This window comes from Colletotrichum costaricense (assembly GCF_030867565.1).
Source record: "Colletotrichum costaricense strain IMI 309622 chromosome Unknown Scaffold_1.1, whole genome shotgun sequence".
Classification (NCBI taxonomy): domain Eukaryota; kingdom Fungi; phylum Ascomycota; class Sordariomycetes; order Glomerellales; family Glomerellaceae; genus Colletotrichum; species Colletotrichum costaricense.
This window is the reverse complement of record NW_026848230.1, coordinates 554053-567301: the sequence shown is the minus strand read 5'-3', so window position 1 is coordinate 567301 and position 13249 is coordinate 554053. Positions and strand designations below refer to the sequence as shown.

At 55.1% G+C, this 13249-nt stretch overlaps 6 protein-coding genes across 6 annotated transcripts; 3 read left to right on the top strand and 3 right to left on the bottom strand.

Annotated features, from left to right (window-relative positions):
* Positions 1–550: 550 nt before the first annotated feature.
* On the top strand, positions 551–1743 carry CCOS01_00210 (uncharacterized protein; the record flags this gene model as incomplete). Its single annotated transcript, XM_060448407.1, has 2 exons — positions 551–714; positions 792–1743. The coding sequence occupies 2 exons, from the start codon at positions 551–553 to the stop codon at positions 1741–1743; spliced, it is 1116 nt and encodes a 371-aa protein (XP_060319845.1).
* Positions 1744–2146: 403 nt separating this feature from the next.
* CCOS01_00209 (SEP domain-containing protein) lies at positions 2147–3522 on the bottom strand (the record flags this gene model as incomplete). The annotated part of the gene is made up of 3 exons (XM_060448406.1): positions 2147–2906; positions 2962–3389; positions 3442–3522. The coding sequence occupies 3 exons, from the start codon at positions 3520–3522 to the stop codon at positions 2147–2149; spliced, it is 1269 nt and encodes a 422-aa protein (XP_060319844.1).
* Positions 3523–4186: 664 nt separating this feature from the next.
* On the top strand, positions 4187–4686 carry CCOS01_00208 (mitochondrial import protein 1; the record flags this gene model as incomplete). The annotated part of the gene is made up of 2 exons (XM_060448405.1): positions 4187–4456; positions 4576–4686. 2 exons carry the CDS (start codon positions 4187–4189, stop codon positions 4684–4686), a joined length of 381 nt encoding a protein of 126 aa, XP_060319843.1.
* Positions 4687–5158: 472 nt separating this feature from the next.
* Positions 5159–7010, top strand: CCOS01_00207 (YidC/Oxa1 family membrane protein insertase; the record flags this gene model as incomplete). The annotated part of the gene is made up of 2 exons (XM_060448404.1): positions 5159–6442; positions 6504–7010. Coding segments are annotated over 2 exons (1791 nt in total), but the record flags the coding sequence as incomplete, so codon positions are not given.
* A 4326-nt stretch (positions 7011–11336) lies between these two features.
* CCOS01_00206 (uncharacterized protein) lies at positions 11337–11612 on the bottom strand (the record flags this gene model as incomplete). Its single annotated transcript, XM_060448403.1, has 1 exon — positions 11337–11612. The coding sequence occupies one exon, from the start codon at positions 11610–11612 to the stop codon at positions 11337–11339; it is 276 nt and encodes a 91-aa protein (XP_060319841.1).
* A 101-nt stretch (positions 11613–11713) lies between these two features.
* Positions 11714–11863, bottom strand: CCOS01_00205 (uncharacterized protein; the record flags this gene model as incomplete). The annotated part of the gene is made up of 1 exon (XM_060448402.1): positions 11714–11863. One exon carries the CDS (start codon positions 11861–11863, stop codon positions 11714–11716), a length of 150 nt encoding a protein of 49 aa, XP_060319840.1.
* Between the last annotated feature and the right edge of the window lie 1386 nt (positions 11864–13249).

The following is a 13249-nucleotide window of genomic DNA, read 5'->3' as shown; positions in this document are numbered from 1 at the left end:
ATTCCTCAGCGGGTAAAACAACAGATAGACGGGATGAACGAGTGGACCTGGGGCTGGAAGATGGAAAACCGAGCAATGGCGAAAAGCAAAGTCTCGCAGCACTCAGCCGTCGTGTTGGTGGGTGGTGGGGGGCTCCAAGGGCAGGCAGTGGCTTATCTTATCGGAGCGCGCAAGCTCCGGTTCACCTGGAGGTCACCATAAAGGTACGTACTGCGAGGCTCCTGGAAATGCGCGACAGCCCATCCCACAGGCGGCCATGATCAACATTCAAGCCCATCGGGGATTTCAACATCGCAACGAGGCTACACAAACTCAATCGATATCGAGCCATCTTCTTTAGCACCGCATACCAGTCACTCGTTTTGATCCTCAGAAGTGTTCGATCTCTACGCAAGCCCCAGGACTCCCCGGCAACAAATCGCGTAACCAAGAATCCGACGACACCGAAATTCCCAATTGCTGAACACCACCACACCCAATCCACGAACCCCTCCTCACCACGTGCTGAAGAGCTCTCCAGATCGCGAGCACAGGGTAGCCTATATACAACATGGCTGACGCCGGCTATACCAATGGCCCAGGCAACACGCCACTGGCTGAGGTCAAGAAGCCCAAGAAGAAGAAGGTCCTACTCATGGGAAAGAGTGGCTCGGGAAAGTCGAGCATGCGAAGCATCATCTTCAGCAACTACATTGCCCGTGATACCCGGAGACTGTAAGCCCTCTTCTCCTATACCTGGTGGTTCCTTTAGCTATTTCGTCCGTATAGAGACTGACCACGGAACCAAACAGCGGCGCAACAATAGACATCGACCTCTCCCACGTCAAATTCCTCGGAAACCTCACCCTCAACCTCTGGGACTGCGGCGGCCAAGAGGCCTTTATGGAAAACTACCTCTCCCAGCAGCGCGTCCATGTCTTCTCCAACGTCGGCGTCCTCATCTACGTCTTCGATATTGAGTCCCGCGACATTGACCGCGACCTTGCAACCTACGTTTCTATCATCTCCGCCCTCCTCCAATTCTCCCCGGGCGCCAAGATCTACGTCCTCATCCACAAGATGGACCTCGTCGTCCCCGCCCACCGTGAATCCGTCTACGACGACCGCGTTCGCGTCGTCCGCCAGCGCACCGCAGAGTACGCAAACAGCATCGGCTACCTCCACCAGCAGCATCCAGACGCCGCCGACGACCCCACCAGCCCCTCGACCGCGCCCCCCGCCGGCGGTTTCGACATCACTCCCTTCGCCACCAGCATCTGGGACCAGAGCCTCTACAAGGCCTGGGCGAGCATCATCCACGACCTCGTCCCCAACCTGGCCACGATCGAACGCAACCTCGCCAATCTCGGCGTCGCCATCGAGGCAGAGGAGCTCCTCCTCTTCGAGCGCACCTCCTTCCTCGCCGTCTCCTCCTGGACCTCGGAAGAAGGCCAGCGGAACCCCACCGAGGACAGGCTGGAGCGCATGTCCAACATCATGAAGCACTTCAAGCAGACCATCAGCCGCTTCACCGGCACCCCGCGCAACGCAGAGCAATTTGTGCGCATGGAGCATAAAGCCGGCACGCGCTTCAACCTCTTCATCCTCAAGTTCACGACGAATACCTACCTGATGGTCATTCTGCCACCCGGCGAGGCTAGGTTCAACGCCGCCATGCTCAACTGCCAGATCGCGATTGAGCATTTCAAATTCCTAGACGGTCCGGCTACCATGATCTCGCAAGGCGGCGGCAGCACAGCATGAGAGTATTCCAAAGAGGGGCTGTAAATAATGCGAACCTCGCGGATCTGTTTCTAGTTGGTTTATACGTATCGGCAACAAACAGTTTGCCGCAGCGGCGTATGGCAAGGGATGATTAATGATACCATTTGAAGGGGCGTTGAAGGGCCTCAAAACTGTACAACAAATAAGTACATGTACGCTTAGCACAAAGGTACTTTGGCAGCAAGCAATAAAGGACTTGCCGACCTGATGTTACTGTTTCATGTGGGCGTGTCTATTTCTCAAGCAAAGTCTACATTCCACGCAGAGGCAAACGGCCTCAAATGCCCAGACCCAAAGCCACCCGGCTATAATGCGGGTCAGGGCCCCAAAGTACCAAACGCCGCCCGGTTCCCGCCATTTTCTTTTCCGTCTGCCTCGTGCATTAAGCCCACTTGACGACCGCGGTGCCGCCCTTCTTGAACTCAGACATCTCGCCCAACACCAAGCTGCGATCGGTGTGGTCCTTGTTGGGGAAAGTCGTGGCCAATACCCAGGACCTGTTGCGGGTATCCGCAGAAGCGCGCTGCACGAATTCGTAGACGTCATTGATGGTGTTGGTAGTGTTGAAGCGAGCAGGCAGTCTGGTGCCATTGGGCAACTGGATACGGAGGGTCAGGGTAGGCTGAGACTCATCGACAGCCTGCTGAGGGCCAGTCGAGCTGGCACTGGCCGAGGCCGAAGCAGCAGGGGCGGCTGTGGTGGACGAAGAGCTGCCCTCACCGGGAACGGGGCTACCGAGCCGGCGTCCCTCTCCACCGAACGGCTTGTATGTCTTGGGCAATGGGTGGTAGTTCTCCTGGTGTTGATGAAGCTTCACGTCGACCGGTTGATCGTAGCGAACATTCATCAAGTGCAGAGGGGCTCTACCAGCCCGAATCATGTTGAGATCCATCGCATTCTCGGGGTCGTCGAATCGGTGAAGTTCGCCATCGTCAATGCTGAAGCCATCCTGCCACAGGTGCAGTGTACGCTCCTGAGGCTCGCCGGTCGCGCCCGCTGAGCCACCCGCACCCTCCTGAGCATCAGGGTCGGGAATACTGCGGCTCTCGGAGCCCTCGCCACCCAACGTGGTGCCGCTTCCGCGGAAAGCACCGGAGCGCGAAGGGCCCGCGGGCGATGCAGTCTCTGGCCGGGATGCGTTCCTGATCTGCGTCAGTCCTGTCGTCCTCGTAGCATTCTCTTGCATTGTGAACTTACGCCTTGGCCTTGGCGAGGATGTCGCTGATGATCTTCTTAGCACCACCACCCTCTTGTTGAGACGGGTCCTGCACAGCCAGTCCAGACTTTTCACCGCCAGCAAAGAGGTCGCCGCGGCCTCTGTCATCGTCGTCCTCGTCATCTTCATCGTCATCGTCGTCGTGTGCGTGGCCTCCTCCAATAGAGCTAAGCGTTGCGAGACCCTTCTTCTTAGGCGCTGCCTTCTTTACGGTGCTCGCTCTACCGACCGACTCGGGCGCGGGTCGTCCATCGAGAGTTCGGGGACCGGTGTATTCGGCGGGAGCAGGAGCAGAAGCTTGATCCTGCGCAACGGGTTCGATTTCCTCCTCACCGGAGTCGTGGTCAGCGTAGTAGGCTTGGGCGGCAAGGCCGATGTCCCAGTTTGCGGATTCGAGGTACTCTGTGCACTTAACGTAAAGTTAGTCAGGTAATTCACCACGCTCTTTCCAAACACCTTACCCTAGCTTCGGGCATGCCTGTCAGGCTCTTGAAGTCGCGAAGTATATTGTTGCGCGAAGCGCTGTTGGAGCTCCCAGACATGTTGACGGTACTGGTGTGGTATGGCGGGGGATGGTGAGGTGTCGATGAGAAAGGATGAAATGGACGGAAGATGAAAAGAGAATGGTGTGGTCTCTTAACCTAGTGTGTAACGGTGTGGTCGTTTAATAAGGTAGGTAGAGATATCACCAGTGAATCCGTGGTCTTTTGGAAGCTCAGTTTTCTTTGAAGGTTGCGCTGTGCAGTGATTGAAAGGCGAAGTGGGAGACGAATAGCAGGCAGCTTAGTGGTCGTAACTGCTTCAATGGGCATTGGAGCTGCATCCGTAACGAAAGGTACCTGGCCGTCTAGCACATTCCCTGTGACGTGAGGGAGGAGCCACCGCCCATACCGACTGCCCCAACCCCACCATAGGTACACCGCCACATTTGCGACTTATCTAATCTCTCTAGATTGTGGCTGAAGCTTCGACGGGGAAAGTCGAATACTTACGCACAGACCCCGCAGACTCCAAGCCGACGCAGTGCAGCAACACGTTGGGGGAGGCGGCAGCTGCGGTGTGATTTTCCGAGGTGATGCCGTAGCCGTAGCTCCCCGTCCCATCATCGAACTGCCCTGCGCCGAATCTCGGTAAACCCGCTCGTCGACCAAGTTTCCCATCATCCCCACGATCACTACCTTCCGAACCCCCAAGCCAGCGTCGACGATGGCTTCCGACGACTCCCTCCACCCCCTTGCCGAGTCCGGCGTGACAATCCGATCCGACAGCGAGCAGTACTCCCAAGGCGAGGATCTCACCGAATCACCTCCCTCGTCCAACTCGCCCATCATCGTCTACAAGCCGCCTACGTTCTGGGGCCTGGTTCGCGGGGCCGCTATCAACCTGTTCCTCCCCTTTATCAATGGCATGATGCTGGGATTCGGAGAGCTATTTGCACACGAGGCTGCCTTCAGGCTAGGATGGGGCGGCACCAAGGTATGAAACGGAGTTGTTAGACGCTCGCATACATGCATCCCCAGAGCATGCGCATACTGCGAGATTTCAGCCGAAGATGGCGCCACATGTTGCAATAGTATCTAACACACATATTACAGGTGTTCCCCTTGTCCCGGAGAACGGCGCACGCTATTGGCCCCGGCCTTGAGATTCGCGACAAGCACCGGAGGCCCTCTACCGGTCTCGACGATTTGACGAGCTTGGAGTGACTAGGCGGGTGGGAATAAAAGCACGAGTCCACCTATGAAGACGGGATATTTCCGACCGCGTGTGAGGTCGCAAGCTGCTCTAAGGAAGATGGCAAGAAACGACGGCATCCCTCAGTGACAGAAAGCTGCTGCAAGCGGTGTCGGAATCATTACAAACAATGCCCAGCCAGATATATTACTTACCTAGGCAAGGCTACATACATCGGCGTACGGGGAGAGTAAAAGCATTTACAAAGTACGTCCCTTGGACAGATGGTGTAGGCGTGGACCAGGTTACAGTGACGAGTTCAAGACTCGGGGGTCGTACATATGCAAGGATCAAAAGAAACCAAAATACAGCATGTTCCCTCATTTATTGATGGTTAGCCAACAACGTCAGCTTTGCAAATTTCCCCATAACTACACAGCTACAATCGATCCTTCCGGTGTCATGGATATCCAATGCTGACCTTCCTGAGTCTCGTCCCCCAGACTCAACCTGAGTGACTCTCCCCTGGCCGCGGAACGGAGCCGGAGCTTGGACCCGCTTCCCGTCCCACCCGACATTTCCCCGGCGCGTCTGCGGTTCCAATGGCGAGGTCCCCAAAAATTTCCAGCAACTCGCGCTGAAGACAGAAAGACGCTGACTGGAGCGTCAGTCTGCAATTCTCAACACCCTCCCAGCCCTCCTCCCTCAGAAACTGCCCACCATGCTGCCCAGCAGAGGTGTTCTTCGTTCGCTGCCCTCCACGAGAGCGGCCAGCAGCATAACCCGCCAAAGTGTACATTTTTCCTCTCCCACCCTCTGCCTTCGGAATCCAATGCGCATCAAGTACTAACGTGCAGTGACCAGATCTCCCGGGCACCCAGACGACTCGGCGATGGACGGCAATTTGGAACCTCGATGCGCAACGGCAGTGCGCCCTGGGCGGCACTGAGATCGACCAACTTCAGACCAGGTGGCCTTGCCGGCACAGTAGCCATCGGCGGCTCCCTCGAGACGAGAAGAGCAATCTCCCTCTGGGACAAGTCTGAGCCCCAGCCGACACCATCAGCACCGTCACCAGTCGCACCAGCTGCACCGGCTACCCCCGTTGCGCCCTCAGGGTCCGTCGACGCAGCCTCAGCGTCCGCTTCATCTATCCCTCCTTCCGCACCGGCCGCACCTGTCGCACCCGTCGTCCCCGAGGCCGCAGCCCCCTCGACCTCTTCCCTTCCCGAGCTCGATGCCGCCTCCCTCCTCGATCTCCCCGAACAAATCGGCTTCCTCAAGACCCTCGGCCTCGACTTCGGCTGGGGCCCTTCGAGCGTGATGCAATGGGCCATCGAACACGTCCACGTCCTCTCCGGCATGCCGTGGTGGGGCTCCATCGCCGCGACGGCCATCCTTCTCCGTCTCATCATGTTCAAGCCGCTCCTCAAGTCCCAAGACACCTCGGCGAGGATGCAGAAGCTCCACCAGGATCCGGCCTACGACGAGACCCGCAAGGCGATGCAGGAGGCCATGGCGAGCGGTAACTCGGCCGCCATGACTGAGGCCCGTCGCGACCTGTCCATGCTGAACAAGCGCGCCGGCGTGAACCCCCTCAACGCCTTCTGGGGTCTCCTCCAGATCCCCTTTGGATACGGCATGTTCCGTGTCCTCAACGGCGCTGCCAGCATCCCCGTCCCTGGCATGGAAACTGGTGGTTTCCTGTGGATCACGGATTTGACCGTCTCTGACCCTTACTTCCTCCTGCCTATTGCCGGTCCGATGGCCATGTTTGCCATGGTCAAGGTACGTGAAACCCAGGCGACCCAGCTTGCTTCAATCTAGATGCTAACATGTCGAGTTTCAGCTCGGCTCCAAGTACTCCACGCCTCAAGCCAAGGCCCAGCAAAAGCTGATGATGTACATCCTCGGACCCCTCTCCGTAATCTTCACCTCGTACCTCCCCGCCGGCGTCCAGTTCTACTTCTTCATCACCGGTCTCATCGGTGTGGCCCAGAATTGGCTCTTCTCCAAGGCCGCCTTCCGCTCCCTCTTCAACCTCACACCCATCGCCACTCCCGGCCCTGCCATCGGCACCACAGCCGGCCCGACCAGAATCGCTTCCGGTCCCACACGTCTGAACTACCAGGCCCCGCGCGCGACTCCTGCCCCCGCAACCCCTGCGGCTGACGCCGGCAGCATCAAGGGCATCGTCGACAACTTGAAGCAGACCGTCCACAACGCCAAGGGCGGTGCCGGAAACCACCTCGAGGCCGGCCGCAAGCGCGAGGCGGAGAAGGCTGCTAAGAAGTACGCTGAGCAGAGAGGCGAGCAGGAGAGACAGAAGTTCTGGAGTGAGACACGGAAGAAGTAAATGATTGCGTTTTGGGGTTTTTGTACTAGTCATCAGTACCAGACGGTGGAAGAGCATTGACTGGGATCACCGTACCTTGCACTTGTAAAATATCAGAAAGAAGACGGACGGCAAACTCCCGAGTTTTGTGGAAGAGAAGGAGTTTTGAGATACTGTACCATATGGGTGTAGGACAAAGACAAATCATCTGGGTACCATGCTGCCACAATGCAATAATAGAGAATTACTCTCCTAAATTTCATGGCGCCGATCACGGTGAATTGCGACTAACGATGCCCATGAAACGTCCAGGGCTACCTATCCAGGACTCCAAAACTGCCTTTCAGCTAGTTTCTCATCTTGGAGTGAAGATATGTATGCCAATAATATGAAGCATTGAAGCCACATTGTCATCAGCATTCAGATGCGTCACGGCTAGTGCAAAGCCCAATAATTTCTTGCTCTCAACGTCTCATGCACTGGAATATCACCAGGCCGCATACTTTCGATACTCGAGGGCTATTCCTGGGGCGTAATACTCACAGAGGGCAAAAAAAGGTCATTCATGGCGAATTGAACCTAAAGCATTGAGCGAAGGTTGAGGGCGATCAAGGAAGAATGGATTCCACTGGCGCCTCCTTAACCACTTGACCACCTGCCCCTTTCGCTTGTGATAGCATGAGACAAGAGGACGATGAAATACCCTCCCATTTCCTTCCTGCTAGGTACCTGAGGCATATGAGGAAGGTAGCGAGAGGTGGTGGCTCATTGACCGTACCTGCCTCCCGTCGGTGACCGTACCTGCCTCGATTCATAACCCGCACCTCTAACAGGATCGTTCTTTCTTTATCTCCTATGACTTCCCTGGTGCCTGCCTTGCCTTGCCTTATATCCAGATCGAGGTCGCTCTTTCGTCAACCAAGCCCAATCGATCCCCATGGTCGAGCGGTATAACGCCCTGGTCCGTTAGTAACGAACTTGGTATGAAATCTCGAGAAGTCGCAATAGATGGAGGATTTCGTAGGGGGTCCAGTTCAATTCACGAACTGGGCACCTGAGCTTTTGCTTTTCTGCTCCTTTTGCCATTAAGATACATGCCATTCAAGTCATTCGCCAAGATGTGTAAGGTACTTCGAGTGTATTTGTCCCCTGGTTCTCGCCCTGCCCCGTCCTCCAAGGTGCTCACACGCCAGTATTTCGAAGTCGCTCCATCTGAGGATATCTTTGGTGTTTGCTCGCGAGAATTTGATGTACGTGACTCATTCACCGCTATGAGATACCCATTATCACAAATGGGCGGCCAGAAGAGATGTTTTCACATTATCTCGTCGATGTATAATAGGTGCTTGGAGTCATGGATGTTTCTACACACCTCGTCTAGTCCCGAATGAACATTTCAAGCACCAAGAGTCGTCAACTTCATGTTTGGGCCCGTAGCCAAGTTCCCCATCGGCCCGGCTCCATTCGATGCGCATGCGGACGGACTTGGCGCCTCTGGTCTTTGTACTGACATCATCACAGTAGCCTTCAGGTCGCGGGCTTCTCTGGCTTTGGCCGTCTTGGCGAGGATAGCCGTTACGATACATCCATGTTGAAATTCTAGGTCTATTCCTAGTCTTCCGAGCGACGACTACATTTCACTGACAATTCTGGATATCATAGATGAAAGGCAATCAATGAGAAGCGTCACCTTCTGATTGCAGTCCCCCTCCCCCTTTTCTCGCCCGACCGCTCTTAGGTGACAGCTCTTTTCCCGTCGTTATGGAGACTCGAACATACTTTTCCTCGGCTAAAGAATCATATCATGGGCACAAGAGTTGGACGTGACGAGAAAGACATCGGCCATGGTTCTCTCTTCAACTTCGGGCTGCGTGACCTTACTTTACTAGACTCGGCGATGATTCAGCAGACGCTCTGGGATATGAGTGTATAAGAAAGCATCTCCATGGGATAAGGACATACTGCAAGCCACCTGCCGCTAGACCAGTAACCATCAGGTGACCACCGTGGACAAGTCGCGGGAGAAACGCAGAATGCCAAATGTCGGAATCAACTCCTCGAGTCACATCCATCATAAACATCTAATCTAAAGTTTACAGAAGCTAAAAATAATCAAAACACTCAATACCAACTGACAAAAGAGTTCACCCCCCCGGTGCCGATTTGGGGGCTACATCTCTGGCGCTCATGCTGGGATTCGAACTCGGGTACTCGCTAAGCCTGTCGTCGAGTAGGCTGGTTGGCGTTAAAGTTGACCGTCGACCTTGAACCATTCCACCACCCACGCCACAGTTTGACCTGACCCCCGACCTAGAGGGCGCCTGCTGTGCTGGTGACGGAATTGGACTTGAAGGGGGGTATATACCCTTCCTGCTTGTGGCAATGGCCTAGTGCCGAGGGATGGGATGAATAAACGTAGCGGAGACGGGATCGTGATCCCTCAGGGTGCTGGTGGTGATTGTTTTGGGTACCCGGCGCGTCACCTGGGCAACCCCTTCTACCTCGCTCCTTCCACCACAGTCATCAGACTTTTTCACTGGCATCGAATAGGTACGTAAGGCGAGAACATGGCATGGGGCTTCTTACCTATTATCTAATGTTGTCTCCGTACTACACTTTTCTCCATGGCTCACCAGCAAACGAGATATCGCATCTTATGGCATTTCGGACTAAAGCCTGACAGAGACTTCCATTGGTCAACGATGGGCGAGAACTTTTACTGTGAAATGCCATGATATTTCCATGTGCAAATCTCACGACCATCTCAGCTCTCTCTCAGTGGAGACTTTGCCCTAGCATCATCGCCTGTTACCCGTCCGCCGTTTGGACGCGCCCACCCGTTAACTGCCCTGCTCTCGATTTCTCAGCAGAGCACCTGCGGTTGATACTTGTAGCAGCACAGGGTCTTCAGGACTAGTCTATCCGAGTCTCGCAAACTATAAACGTAGTCGACTTGATCGCTGAAGTAAGATAACGGCTTGAGGCGGCGAGCCACTGGCAAGCCATTCGTGGCAAGACTGGTGCGGTGTATCAAGAAGAACCAACTACTCCGACTCTGAACGCTGGCCTAGACGTTCTCGTGATCAAAGTATCCAAGTTGAGGAAGTTACTGAGAGCGACAAGTATGACTATGCTAGGGTGTCGTCTCCAACATTAAACGGCAATGCTGCGCATGATATCCTAAGCTACCTTGGAAGCAATTTAATCTCACAGCAGTCGTTTCCATCAAATAAACTTACTTGTCCATTTCAGTCAAGTCGAAACCATAATACCCAAGTCCAGAAGCCAGTGGTGTTTCCAACATTGAGGGAAGAAAGGCGCCCTGGTAACATATCCTCATTCCGCGTCGACATTAACCTTCGTCTGGTCGTTCCGTTACTCCTAAAAATAGCGACAAGTTCGTCGGAACTCAACTCCACTGCGGTCGACGGCGGTCGGCTCCGACCTCCACCGCAAGGGACCTCCCGTCCCGACCCACCCTGCCAAAGCCGTTTGCAAATTTTTGCAACCCTCAACCCACACCACCTCGCGCTCGCGCAGCCAAGGATGCAGAAACCGGCGCCCGCTTGCAACAATAACTGGTCTGGTGGTGTAGTTGGTTATCACGTCAGTCTAACAGTACGAGAGCCTTGTGTCTCTGCGCTCTGCCACACTGAAGGTCTCCGGTTCAAGTCCGGGCTAGATCATGCCATGGGCGATTGGTTTAGTGGTATAATGACCGCTTAGCATGCGGTAGGTCCTGGGTTCGATTCCCAGATCGTCCATCTTTTTGATCATCTCGACCTCGTAATGGTTTCTGTGGGCGTAGGATGTGGTTCTTAACGTCCGCAAGCCGGGAGGCGATGCCATCGCGCTCCCTGAATCCCGTATTGCCATGGTGAACAGGCACTCCGAGACTTTGACGGGAGTCTGGATAGGACATATTCCGGCACCGGGTGCTCTGATGACCGTTCGTTGTCCTGATATCGAGGAATTTGTTCACATGGCATCCCGTCATAATCCCTAAACACACACCGTGGTGATCGACGACACCAAAGGTCTGAGCTTCTTCCGGCTACAAGTGAGACACGGTCTAGTGACGACGTCAAATGTCCCAAGCAATAGACTGGGCGTTCGCCGAATGACCGAACAACGTCAAATTGGACCGGTGGGCGAACGCCGAACACCTTTGATCACTAAATTGGCAGATCTTCTCCCTGGTGATCGTAGGGTCGCGCCGACCGGTGACTAGTTACTCATCGTGCTGGATATGTCTCACAGGCTTTGCACTGGCCAGCCATGCCAGCGCCGCATACGACTGGGTCAACTGCCGGCATAGGACACAGCTGATCTCACAAATGCGCAATGTCATAACGGAGTACTTGGGAGCGAGCGCCATCGAACCAGACCCTCGGTGCGCTCAGCATGGCCACCTCGTGGCAGCGTCGCGCAAGGCGGAGTTTTCTCCGGAAACGTGTTAGAGGAGGCGTGCGCCCTCGTCAACCAGCAAGCCTCTTTGCGTATTCGAGGTGGGCTTGGCAGGGAGGCGAAAAGGAGGTCCAGCTGCCCAGCGAGATAACCCGAAAGCAGAAATATCGTCGACAGAGAGGCAGGCCGGGAGCGGAGCCATGCTGAAGTGCGCATGGGACAAAGAACATGGCAAAGTTCAACAGGCGATTTTAAATTGTAAGATTGGTTTTGCAGCTTCCCTTTCCGGCTAGCCGCCTTCGGTCTGGGGCTCTTCTTCAAATTCGAGAAGCTGGGCCATCCTTGGGGGCCGGGTCCAGGGCAACACTGAGCATCCTTGGGCCTAAGCTCCTCGATGACCGGGCCAAGGGCGGCGTCGTGATGGGAGCATTGAAAGGATATAGGAGGAGTGCAGTGGGCCTGATCATACTCGGTGTGGTGAAGAAAGTGGCACGAGCCGATGAGCGACACTGAGTTTTCTCTAGTTTGAGGCTCTACCAGATGTCATGATACGATATCGTCTCCGTGCTGCTGCGTTGAGGTCCTAGTAGCAAAAACTATGTCAGGCTGTCGTGCCGCAAACACGGACTGTCCTGATCTGTCGTTGAATTTGGCGTCCACCGAGCAAGCTGTCAGAAGCAACGCCAAGCGCGGTCGGATCGACGTGTTTCCACAGCGGAGGGATCCTCTTTGAAGGTCCTGAGCGCAAGTGAAAGCCCGAGAGTCATGAACTTGGTAGGCAATAGGGGTGAAGCTCCATCACTCTACGGAGTAACAAGATGATCAGGAGTCAATCATCATGGTCCTCTCACCTCGGTTTCGTAGTACGAATTTGCAGAAACTGATTTTTGAGACGTCTATTTGCTGTTGAGCAAACGCCCAAGGGTCCGGATGTCCGTGCTTGTGTGCCGAGAACACGAGGCAAAGTGCGCACGAGGCTCCTTTCATCCCGGTCTCGACACGTTTTTGTGCTTTCAAGTCCGTCCCTTGGAGTTTGTGGCGTCTCATGCGTTGGTTGGCACTTGGTTGGTTGGTGCGCGTTCTAGGGATTTACTTGACTAATTGTGCCTCCATTGAATCCCCAAGGACGAGGTGGGAGCTCCATGGCTCTTTTGAACCGGGAAAGGCCGTGGGCTGTGACAGAAGAGGTGAAGGCGTCCTGCGTCGCGTCATAGAACATCCGGTAGAGAAAGCAGGTGCTTGATGCAATCGAGGTCCTCGATGTGACGGTAAGTTGCTAGAGTCTGTCTGCGCATGCACATCTCGATGTGACCTTACGCCGTGCCGCAGACGTACTTCGTACGATTACTTGGTTGCCAGTGTACACCGTAGTGCAGGCTTTTAGCAAAAGGGATTGGCAGTTGGTTCATTTCTGCGAACAGCTCGCTGCGGCCCGTGGCCCAATGCTCAAACGTTGCGAGGCACCACTAGTGCAAATGGCTGCCAACTGTCCACAACCACCATGCGAACGTCTGAAGTCTGCTCTTTGGCTCTCAACTTTCGAGTCTGTAGGGCGGCGCACTGCGGCATGCAGCTAAAGTCCGGGCCATTCCAGAAACGTGCACAGTCTCCCGTACCTTGCAGACTTCGGCTGCACTGCAACACAGACCGGCCATCCTCCCATCCCACAGAGCCCAGGTCCCTGGTAAGGATACTGTCAGTTTGAACCTTCCAGGCCCCCAGAGACAACAGAAGAAAATTTTTGAGATTTTTTCTTGGGAGAGACCCTCGAGGGTACTCCCTACCGGCCCGTTTGCTTTCCTGTTTGCCTGTCCGCAAGCCCGAGTGTCGATTGCGGTCAGCTACAGGACCAA